The 12,671-nt window shown below is 34.9% G+C and overlaps 2 protein-coding genes across 2 annotated transcripts; both read right to left on the bottom strand.

Annotated features, from left to right (window-relative positions):
* Positions 1-1,929: 1,929 nt before the first annotated feature.
* Positions 1,930-4,152, bottom strand: LOC123912347 (probable receptor-like protein kinase At1g11050). Its single transcript, XM_045963213.1, has one exon. It carries the CDS (start codon positions 4,015-4,017, stop codon positions 2,161-2,163), a length of 1,857 nt encoding a protein of 618 aa, XP_045819169.1. The 5' UTR covers positions 4,018-4,152; the 3' UTR covers positions 1,930-2,160.
* A 1,348-nt stretch (positions 4,153-5,500) lies between these two features.
* On the bottom strand, positions 5,501-11,163 carry LOC123902375 (NAD kinase 2, chloroplastic-like). Its single transcript, XM_045952079.1, has 8 exons — positions 10,592-11,163; positions 7,899-9,833; positions 7,654-7,775; positions 7,427-7,568; positions 6,719-6,943; positions 6,484-6,558; positions 6,159-6,260; positions 5,501-5,952 (listed from the first exon to the last, which is right to left on the bottom strand). Exons 1-8 carry the CDS (start codon positions 10,823-10,825, stop codon positions 5,749-5,751), a joined length of 3,039 nt encoding a protein of 1,012 aa, XP_045808035.1. The 5' UTR covers positions 10,826-11,163; the 3' UTR covers positions 5,501-5,748.
* Between the last annotated feature and the right edge of the window lie 1,508 nt (positions 11,164-12,671).

The raw sequence follows: 12,671 nt of genomic DNA, 5'->3' as shown, positions 1-12,671 counted from the left end.
TTTTTATGTGGAGATTTTTAAGGTGGACTTTCATAACTTTATATTGTAACATGTATTTATAACAGTTACTTGTCCGATTACAAATATAAGTAAAATAAGGTTTTAAATTGTGGTCTGCCTTTGTATATGCAGCCGCAATATTGTTGATGTGGTAAGCTCCATAACCGCATTGCATCGCAATTGAAGTGTAATTTTAATTCACGTGTACGGTTGCATTGTAGCCGCACCAGAAGTCACATTCTAGTTCGCATAAAATCTCACTTTTAACATTCACTTGACCGTGTATTTAAGCACATTTGAATCAGTGTTTATGGAATAAACTAAGACTATGCAATTGCGGTAAATAATATAGTGGCATAGTGGTGTCATTCTATATAGTTTGTGAAATTTCAAACTGACCTCACGCCACAACAACCACATTGCATGTTACAGCAATCACAACCGCAATTTAAAACCATTATTTACCTGGACTGGGCAATGGGCTTAAAGGCAAATTCAAACTAGCCCAATTAATATGAGAAAGGAAATAGGCCCAAAACAATTAAATCCTAAAGATCCATTTGGCGATATAAGGCTTTGGCGAGGTGGACGGTAACAGATAACGCCCATAAGACGGATTTGCATATGATAATAAATATCTTCCTCCTTCCCCGCTTTGGCATTTAACTTGGGAATGAAGAAACCAACTCCCTGAAACTGTCATGGCTTGGAGATCAAGGTTTTATTCCTACTTTCACGCTGCATCACCGGAAAAAGCGCTGAGGACCGGATTTGTAGGAACCCTAGCTTGGAGAAGAAGGCTTTAATGGTCTATAAATAGTTTCACATTTTCATCTGTAAAAGGATCGAATTCTGACTTATAAAACTCCCAGGGTTGCTGGGATTGAACTGAGGGTAGTCACACCATTTAATCAATAATACAAACCCCCTTGTTTTTTTACCAGAACATTTTGGCGCCCACCGTGGGGCTGCGGTAAAATCATTTGATCTCAGCCTATCACAGCAACTAGACGAAAAATCAAACATCTTCACATGGCTGGAGAGCATGGAAACAACGATAACTCTAGCGTTAACACCTTGCAAGCCGCCGTCGTAGAAATACGGCGCTTACAAACTCAGATTGCGGCCATCGAAGCCGAAAGAACTAATGAGAAAGAGAAAGCGAAATTGATTTCGGAGGAGGAGGAGGGAGAGGGCGTCATGGACGTACAGCCTTTAGCACAACACTTATGGGATTCCCAAGTGGTGGAAACAATCAAGGTTCCTCACCTTCCTACCTTCGACGGAAAGACGGATCCAAGGGAGCACCTGATGGCAATTGGAACACAAACCGCCATAATCAATGCTCCGGAGCATCTAAAGTGCAAACTACTAGCCGGCACCTTCAAGGATGTTGCCCTACGTTGGTACATGAACCTTCCAAAGAATTCAATTGAGAGTTATGTTGACTTTCATAAAAAATTTATCCACCAGTTCGCTGGATCGAAACACGTGAAAGTCACATCAACCAGTCTTTTCTCCATCCGCCAAAACCATGGCGAGTCATTGCGTAGTTTCCTCGCCAGATTTAGCGAAGCCACCATCAAGGTCTCAAATCCAAACCAGGAGATGTTCGTGGCAGCCTTCCACAATGGGCTAAGAGCAGGACATTTCAATGAGTCCTTAGCCCAAAAGCCAGCCTCGTCAATGCAAGAGGTAAACAAGAGGGCGGAGTGTTATATAAAGGGCGAAGAAAGTAACGCCGAGAAAAGACAAAGAGACGTTAAGGAGAAGGAATACGTGGGCCGTGCCACTAGAGCGCCTGAACACCCACGACCAAAAGCGGGAGGCCACCAAGGAGACCCATGGCAGAGGCATCACGGTAAGCCCTACCGCCAACCGCCCAGAAGAGAATTCAGGAGAACAGTACCCAAAAAAAATAGCTACTAATTAACTAGATTCAAACATAATATAGTTGTGTGTAACAAAATCAAACATTTTCTTCCACAATGGTATAGGATCACATTACAAAAGTATTCAAAAATGCAAGGTATCTATCTATGACTACATCACATTGAATTTGGCCTTGGAAGGTTCATTTAATTTGAACCTTCAAATAATTTCAGAACAATCCTAATGAATCTAACCTACAAACTACACTGCACAAATGAAACTGATTTTTCAATTTCTACTAATTGTACTAATATTTGAAGTAGAATAAAATGAAGTATAAGGTGTTGTTCTTCCACTTCCTTGCATAAGTGAAGATTGAAAAGATTCATGACCAAGTGGAACAGGTCTATCAGGTAAATTAGGAATATCAATATCACCTTCTAACATCTTAAGTGCTTCTGCAATAGTAGGTCTTAATGCAACCATTGCATGAGCACAAAGAATTCCAACAAGTACAAATCTTTCCATAATTTTTTCTGGCCCTTCATCTTTAACTCCTTCATCAAATATTTCATTAACTTTTCCTGATTTTGCAAGTGTCCAAGCCCAATCAGTTATCAAAACAACAGGTGAATTCATTGTATCAAGAACTTTTCTACCACTCATTACTTCAAGTATCACAATTCCGAAACTATAAACATCACTTTTCTCCGTTAATTGTCCGTATAATGCATACTCAGGGGCTAAATAACCATATGTACCAGCTACTCTTGTTGTAAGATGAGATTGTCCTTCATTACCTTGTTTTGCTAATCCAAAATCAGCAACTTTTGCTTTCATTTTTGAGTCCAAAAGTATATTAGTCGCCTTAATATCACGATGAAAAATCGGCGGCTTGATTTCATAATGCAAATAAGCTAGCCCTTTAGCTACATCAAGAATAATATTCTTTCTTTGTGGCCAAGTTAACTTATTAGCACCATTAATTGATAATTGATAACTTAAACTTCCATTTGGCATATAATCATAAACCAAAAACCTTCTTTTACCTTTAACACTATGACTTGTAACACAACATCCTCTTAAAGCAAGAAGATTCCTATGCTTAATTTTGCTAATAATCTCAACTTCATAACAAAATTCTTCATCGCCTCGAGTATCCAAATCAAAAATCTCTTTCACCGCGACTAAAGTTCCATCAGAAAGTGTTCCTTTGAACACAACACCATCACCACCTTGACCAATCATATTCTTCTGTGAAAACTTATTTGTAGCTTTTTCAAGTTCTGATATATGAAACCACTTAGCACCTGTATTAGGCAAAACACTGTCTCTAACACTATTTTCAACTGATCTATGATAAAGATTTTCTCTTCTCATCTTATTCCATTTTCTATACATAACAATCAACACAAAAGCTAGAATAACACCAACAACAGCACCTAATAATCCAAAAACAAGTTTCAAAATTTTTCCATTACTTGATGACCCTTTTGAGGAAAGTGCCATACCAAGTATACAACCAGCTGTAACAGGATCTGTAGGACCAAATTGATTCACAATACCAATAGCATATAAAACTGAATAGTAAAAACACTTAGAAGAATTTTTTGGAGAAAGATTTCTAAGTTGAGCAGTGACTTTAAAACCAGCTTCAGTACAAATATTACAACTAGTTTCAGAACTTAAATCACCATTACAAGAAGTATCTAAAGGACTTAACATACCAACTTTTTGTTTCCAATCTGTGATGTTTGATATACCTGCACAACTTGAAGTGTTTGTGACAAATTGAGTTGAGTTTTGAAAACAACTAGGGACTAATGATGGTTGAATTTTTAAAGATGAAAGTTTGAGTTTGAAATCTTGTAAACATGTTGAGGAAATGTTTTCATTTGGAAGTTGAAAGATTAATGTTTCTTTAAGATGTTTTGCAAGTCCTATACCAAAGAGACTAAGAAGAGATTGACAACAGTGTTCTGAGTCAATTGGATCTCTGCATGTTGATGTGTCCCATGGAAAGGTTTCAACATAGCTGAGATCCATAGGACATGATGCAACAGCAGCAGAAACAGGAGGAGAAGCTGCATGAGAAGCTATGAAAAGGGTGAAAAGGAAGATGAAAATGGATTGGTTATGAATCATTTTTGGATTTGTGGTGAAGACACAGACACACAGACACAAGGATTGGAGGGTTATAATTAATAGAGATGTTTTTTGAGAGAAGAGGTTGGTTTACTAGTCAACCTAAGCATACTATGGTCAAAAAGATATGGTTCATATATTAATATTTAATGGATAACATAACTATAAATTAACATGTGCTTGATGCTGGTCTTTAGTCAAATTGGTTCTGTGAATTTAGTTAATAATTGTAGTGGTTAAGGGAACCTTCCTACTAATTTCAATGTAATTAGTTTTTTATTTTCAGGAGAAAGAAAGAAATTAAATATAGAAAATGGATTTATTTTAGCAGAAGTTTGATTTATAACTCTAATTTATAGATATTATTGTATATGTTTAACAATTTTTGACGAAAGTTGGTCACCAGTACTAGCACGCACGTAGTGTGCTGTCAGTAAAAAGGGAGTCGGGGCCTTTCGAATTCGGTGACTCAAGAAGCTCATATTTAGTATTAGGAATATCAACCTCTTTGACAGTGGCTTGCCGAGTTAGAAATTTCATACTTATAACATATAATCAATAACACCAATAAGACAATGACTTTCTAACTAAAATTCTACTCCCTCCATCTCTAATACTTAGTTTTAGTTTCTCAAAACTTTAATTGTTTTAAAATAAACTAAATATATTATTAGGAATATTTGTTATTTTTCTTTTCCTACATAAAGCCAAAAGCATGTGAGGGAATTATATTAATTTTGCATTAACATCCTTGTTCCACTTTCTAGATTGTCAACCTAACATACCTAGCTTTCACTTTCAAGGACTAATTTACTTGATTGTTTAGCTTCCAATTATCACAATGCTCCAATGTGGCAACCTATATGAAATTTCAACAAAGGGGGCCTCATGTCATATGTATTACAATTTTAACAAGAAACGTCACTTTAAGTCTTTAACAGCAACCAGAATCTACTATTTAGATAGAATATGTTTACTTTTTTCAACAAACTATTTCCTTAATGAAAGATTAAGATGAAAACACAATAAATGAGAGTTGAATTGTAATTTATCAACTTCTTCCACATTTAATTACATTTATTAGCAGATTGTCGAAGCTTCACAATTTTATCATTTCATGATTAGTTCAACCATTCAGGTTATGCCCTCGTATTCTCTTTTTTTCACCATGTCATTGGTGCGAGTTATTGTCCCATTGTGCTAATGACTAATCTCAACCGAATAATCTAACTGGGACCATCTTTAGTGGAGTCTCCCCTCCTAACTAATTTTTTTTTCATCAACAATATTTGAATCTAAGACCTTACTTAAGGGATCTGAGTCCAATACCACTAAAAAATAATGTTCACCCTCGTAAATTTTAAGTAGACCAGTTATACGTCAAAGCAGTGAAAGAATTGTGTAATTTCTTCTTCTCATGTTGCAAAATGATTTCAAAATAGCATGTATATGTAACAGTTCATATTTGTTTGAGTATAAAAAGTATAAGAAAATCATATATTTATTTAGATGGAACAATGAGCTGCTTCTAATATCAACAATTTCATGCTTTAAAGTTTGTATATACAACTGAATATTGCCATTATAACATATTGAAAAACCATTGGCAAACCCTATCTATACAATGGAAGCCAATGCAATATAATGGTAGTAATTATCTGCTCTTAGTTCAGTAATCTGTACAGTAATTAATTATACAAAGTCTTGCTTTGTTCTTCATTTTCGCGTGGATTATAGAGCCTTTTGATCAAGCCTCTCGTTCCAATTTAGACAGCGAATCAAGCTACAGAACCAATCGCCTGTTTGGTCAAACTTGTTAACAGTTGGAAGCGGATGTTCGCTCATATGTATTCGGACTGAGTCTCCTCTTGAGAGCTGCTGTCTTCTCTTTCCGTCAAACGAAACCCACGCGTTACTTCTAGCATCTTCTGGAATCTGTTATTAACAAACACCCACCGTGTATATCCTTAGCTAAACCTTACAATGTTAATATTATATTCATCAATGCTGCCAACACAAACTTAGCAATATCTTAAAAAGGGAAACATATTCTGGAATAGAAGACCAATCATAAGCCAAGAAATATTAATAAATATCAATAACCAATACGATATTTCTACGCAGAGAATGAATAACTTCACCTTTAATTCTAATCGAGCAGAATCTGGAAGTATGACTGGTCTAAATGACAGTGAATGTGGACAGATCGGGGTAAACAATATGCAGGGAACATTTGGATGGACCTGCAGTTTTCTTTTGTCATTAGATAATAACGTCAAGAATGAAATGATAAATTTCAGTATAACGCTATGTTTGTTCATATTATCATTCGATAATAATATCAAGGAAAAAATGACAAATTCTAGTTTTTGGTATCATCAGTTCATATATTTTACTAATACCTTACTCGTACCCCGTCAAAAATCTAATATTTTCGAAGCGAATAAAACTCTATTACAAGCTTACCATGGAACCTCCTGCAGCCGTGGAATAGGCTGTACTTCCCGTAGGGGTGGCAACGATGACTCCATCACCTTGTACCTGAAAGACATTACGTTTGTCGTCATATAGAAGGTATAGCACTGCATCATAAAAATTGTTTTGAGATATGAAATTTCAAAAATTGACTGTTCCATCATAGAATACAAAATATGTACAGACATTTAGAGCACAAACTATAAAAACATATAATAGAACTCACTTTGGTTATAAGCCGATCATGTTCATAGCATTCAATCTTTGAGAGGTATGGATTAGAACCTCGATCGACAACCACCTCATTTAGAATATCAAATACTTTCCCTGGCATTGCTTTACCTTTACGAAAAATTTCACATCGGAGACGCATCCTAAGAGTAATGTAGACACCATCTCGTGAAGTATTTCCATGAATGACTTGTCTTAAGTCTTGCTTGTATTCTTCAAACTACATACAAAGAACAGAACCGAAGTCAAACATATGACATTGAAGCTACTTGTATAATTTTATGATAAAATAAAGACAAAACTACATCAGGGGTCTTTAAACTTAATTTAAAGTTTCAAACAAGTCCTTCATCTTTTTTCATGTCAATTTCGTCTTTTATCTTTAAAATATTTACATCGTTGAGCCAACTTTCAACACAATTAGATCCTCATTCACAACAACGAGCTCACAATCTTAGATAAAAATTAAAAAGATCGTGATAATTTTGATGGATTAGGTTTTGTAACAGTCATTATGATGTAATTTAGATATTATTTTGATTAGTTGAAGAAGTAATTTACATTTTGGTAACATACATAGTTGAAAAATGAAGGACTTGCTTGACACAAAAAAATATAAAAGACCTGTTTGAAACTTTGAATTAAGTTAAAAAAACCTCTGGTATAGTTTCAGCTAAAATAAATCATGATTTGAAAAACTTACACTATGAGAAGTCAAAAAACCAAGGGAACCAAGGTTAAATGATACAATCGGTGGAACTGCGTCTCTGAATAGATTTGATGCATGCAGTATAACACCATCTCCCCCTAAGCACGCCACAAAATCTACTTTCTCGTGTAGATCACTGGATCAAAGTAGCTTTATAAGTAAAAAAAAATGCTTAGAACTGAAGTGAGTTCACACAAATTTACAGTTTCAAACTCGAATACCTTGTATCGTGGCTGTAGAAGGTCTGCACAAATCCAAAACCGGGAATTCGAGCAAATACATCATGCACATCAGGTTCCACAATAACATTCATTTTCTCTTGGTTATGAAGAAAAGTAGCAACCTGCAGATTAGATATTGAAACTGGATTTAGAATAGGTATACTCAATTTATTTACCGAAGTTCATAATAAATACTCATAATTCCAATAAGATTTTTTTGAAAAAGAAAAGAAAATAAGCATTACCATTTTTGCTTCTTCCAATAGTTCATCCCCCAGCTTTTTTAACAACAGCACATTCTTTGGTGTAGACTTCCACATAAGCATCTGTTGCTGAGTGCTAGGATGAGTGAAAGCCAAAGAAGATTCGGTGACCTTTTCTCTTGTACAAGAAAATCCATCTGTTCGAACCAAGAACATCTCTGCTTTCTTTCTTGACTGTACCCTTACAACTCCAGTTGACGAAGCACACATATCGCCTTCGATGGTTCTCAATTCTTCATCGTGTAAATTTAGCCCAGCCTTAACTGTGCCATCTTCAACCCTTGGAGATTTATTTGTCACACTATCATTATTGACAACGCCAGAGACATTGGCATTAGACGTGTATTGTAATTCCCCTTGACTAAATCCGTTTACTGTTGTCCTACCAGAACTGGAAGTATTCCCGTTCACTAACTTCCCATTGCCACCGACAATAACTTCGGGATCTCGAGATGGATAATCCACATGAGCCGATCCATTTAAGCTATCAGGAACCACAATTTTAGGCACAGGTATAGCACCATTGGAAACAATCACATCTGTCTGAAATCTTCCAATAGGCGTGTTCTTATATTGTGGTAAGCTTTTCGCCCTTTTGATTTGATAATCGATATAATCGGGAGGTGAGATCTTCCTGCTACCCAAAAATTTGGACATCTTTTTTTTAGAAAAGACATCACTAGGAGGAACTTGAGCTTTTAACGGGTTAATCTTGCTAGAAAAACTCGTAACAGATCCGTCCTTATCAGGAGAAGTTCCAATTAAGGCTGTATTACCTTGTGTTTTTTCATCATACTTCTTTTCGGAGATATTTCTGTCATATGTCCCAACAGAACTATTTGTTGCGTCGAAACTGTCTTGCAATGAAGTGATATCGTTTTCGAGGGAGGATCTTGCTGCAGTCGCGGAAGAATCCTGCAGTTTCTCGGAGCTATTTGTAGAATGTGATAACATGTTAGAGGGAGCAATTGTTGGACTAGAAACATTCTGCGACAAAGAGCGAGTCACGTACTGCCTCCATCGGGAGACCATGGCAATTGATCTCCAAACTCCTTCCTTGCTATGAAGATAGATAGGCCTTTTGCTGCTATCCGATACATAAGACGCAAACCTTACAACCTGTTCCATTGTCGGTGCAGTCTTAACTTCAACTGGGATTTTTACTAACTCAATTTTTCCAGACGAAATAGCATCATTCACAGCCACTTCATAAAAATTGTCTCTTACAGTCTCGGCTCTGATATCTATAATTGTTTTATATCCTTTATCAAGTAACCACGTTAGTCCTTCTTCTGTCACCTGACCGCCAGTCCAAAAAGCCGTTTCTACGTCTTCGGATTCATTGTCGTCTTTAGAAGTAGAAAAATATACAGGACTCCAATTAGCAAATAGTGTGTAACAAGGAGAACCCTCAAGACGTGGAAAACCAGAATCATAACAGACATTCTTCAGTCTCTGAAGTTTCCTCCATACGTTTAAGCTTCGATCATCATTAGGTATTAAATAACTCTCAAGGGCAACATGTAAACTCTCGGAACACCTTTTCATCTCGCTCCTGAAAACGGCAAGTGGAGGGAGCTTGTCGTCTGTTGCGCTAACGTCAGCATCATGAAAGGGATTCATAATTGAGGACCTTCCGGTAAGAACATCGTCCCTACCTCTGTTCACAAGGGATACCATGCATCCGAGGACTGAAACAATTTTATCCTCGAGTTGAGGTTTCTCATCTGATGGAACCTCATATGAGACGGTACATTCCCCAGTCAACGGGTTGCATAATGCATCCATTAATGCAGAATGAAGCCTTTCGGAGTTCCTAAAGATCCTACAATATGCCTCGACTTCAGCAATATCACCTGGAACTGGTCCCCTCCAGGATAACTTTGATAGATCATGGGATTGGAAGGAATTCAAGTTCTAAAGAGGAAATATCAAATGCAAATTTGAAAGATTAAAGTTAGTCCATGAAATTAAGTTGAATAGTCGATTCATTAATGCATATAAACAAAATAATGCATAACCACCTTGGGATTGAAAAAAGTTCATTAATGCATAAACTAGGGTTTCATAAGAATTGACAAAAGTTCAGAATCTCTAAGATGGTATCAGAGCCAAGTTAAAGATTTGTTGGCCACCTGCTATCAGGTTTGCACCGTCAAGCCCCTCTAGTTACCCTCCAAATGTCCAAGTTTTGGGCATGAGAGGGTGTGTTAAGAGTCCCCGTCCCACCTTGGATAAGTGGTGGCTTGGACATATATTTATAAGTAAGCTCAATCTCATCTTACAAGTCAGTCGGTTTTATAAGATTGAGTTAAATCCAATCCAAAAATGGTAACACTTCTATTACAAAACATATCACACAAACCGGTTAAAGATTTCATTTCATTGAAATAAAAAAAAAAAATATATATATATATATATATATATATATATATATATATATATATATATTACTTCCTCCACAAGGAGAAACTATAACTTATGATAAACATCACACACACTATTTTATAATAATTTCTATAATAAAAAAAACTAAGCCGCAAAGTGTCATATTTTATCATTTCATAAAAAATGGTCCAAATAAAGCAATATAATCCTCAAGTGACAGAAACTAAACATAGTAAAATAAATTAAACTTAGTATTAAGAATTGAATAAAAGAGAGAGATATCATACCGGAGAGTCGAGTCCAAAGGTGAATGAAAATGACTTAGAAAGCTGTGCGGAGATAACAAACTTCAACTGTCTCCTTAATATCCTTCTTCCATTTTTCTGAAACTCAAAGCCCAAACCCAGGCCCGGGCCCAAGCCCAAGATTCTAGTATTGCTTAACAATGAAGCGGGCTTGGAGAAACATGGATAAGAAGATGAAACAATTACAGAGAATGTCATGTCGATACATGCTACCATTGATTGAAGTTCAACAACCAACGATCTTACTTTCTTTTTTTATCAAAATGAAAATTAATTAATGTATAATGTTTTTGTGTTTTTTATTTTTATTTTTATTTTTATTTGATGAAAAAAGTTAGAGATAATAATAAATTTTGGTGGTGGAGGTAACATGTCAGACATTTGTGTTACGTTGAGTTTCTTCTTTGATGTGATGTGATGGTTAATTTGTGTATGTTGTGTGGCTTTGCATGTTTGTTATCCATTTCTTTTTCTATTTTCTTATTGATCCACGTCATCACTACTTCATCTTATTATGATTTCTTCTTTGACAATATCTTACTCTAAAATCTCTTACATTGCTATATATAGAGATTTCATTCTACTCTTAATACATCTGTAATTTGATGAATTCATGTCGTTGAGTGTATTGACGTGGTGATTGTTGTAGTTTTTTATTTTTTTATTATTGATATATCAGTTGAATTAAATTGTAAGATGAAATTTTTTAAGATAAATATAATATAAATGTGCATCTAAAGATTTGTGATATACAGTATATTTTTCATTTTATTAACTCTCATATTCTCGATGGAAAAGAGTTTTTTAAAAAAAAAAAAAAATTGGATTCTTTTCTTCGGTCTCTCTTATATCTCTCTCTTTTCTCTCTATTTTTCTCTTAATCTCACTGGTTATTTTTAAATTTCTTATTGAAGAGAGATTTTGAAATTAAGAGAGATAGAGATGAAAAATATAGATGTAAAGGAAAGTGAATGAGACGATTCAACTTTTTTTTTTTAGGTTAATCCTTTGATTTTTAAGAGAAATGACTCTAAAGTTTGGATGCTCTCACAAAGAAAAAAAATAATAGTGCAGAAGAAAGGGAAAAAGAATAAACGTGTACCACTGTCAACCAATGCATGCATGCTATCATATCATCTCATCACACACCTTACATTCATGTCAACCAATATATATTGTGTGCGTGTGTGAAGATGTTTTGATGTATAAGTATTTATATTGTATGAATTGTAGGGCATACTATAGGTACATATATCGATACTGTAACATAAGAAAACAAGTGGAAAAGGATGCACAAAATATATAGTTGTGTTTTATGAAGAGAAACATAATTTGTTTCTCCCAAACAAAGAAGCCGGACATTCTCTATCAATGCTACTACAACTGCAGTATCCAAGAATGTTGGCATGTCACCACCACCATTGACGTTGCATATACAACTTTATTTTTTGCTCCCTTTACTCACCGTCCAAATTACATATTCATTCATGGTTATGAACCCTATGATATGAATCTGTAGTTCGGTTGATGGTTAAAGGGAACAAAAGAGAGAGTTGTAGGCAACTCAATTGTGGTGGTGGCATGCCAATATTTTCAGAGTTGGAGCAATATTAATTGAGAATGTTAGACTTTTTTGTTTGGGAGAAACCTCATGGTTATGTTTCCTTTCATAAGACACGATTATATATTTTGGATTTTGTGCATCCTCTCCACTTGTTTACTTATGTTATAGTTTTGATTTGTGCACCTAGAGTATACCCTACTAATTCATAGAATATCTTCATACATCAAAATATATATCTTTATGTTACATTATACAATATCTTAATGTTAATGTTCAATATGATACGTTAGGATTAACTTTTTATTGTAAGGTTAAAAGTAATTTTTTAAAAAAAATACATTTTTAAAAAAAAATAAAAAAAAATTATTAAAATGATAAAAGTGATTTTTTTATTAAAAAAATATATTTTTCTCAAAAAATATGAGACAAACACAGTCATTGTAGATTGTGTTATTTGACTATTATATATCTAATAATAATCGGAATTCACTTTCATTG

This window comes from Trifolium pratense, linkage group LG1, assembly GCF_020283565.1.
Source record: "Trifolium pratense cultivar HEN17-A07 linkage group LG1, ARS_RC_1.1, whole genome shotgun sequence".
NCBI lineage: Eukaryota > Viridiplantae > Streptophyta > Magnoliopsida > Fabales > Fabaceae > Trifolium > Trifolium pratense.
This window is presented reverse-complemented; position numbering and strand designations above follow the sequence as displayed.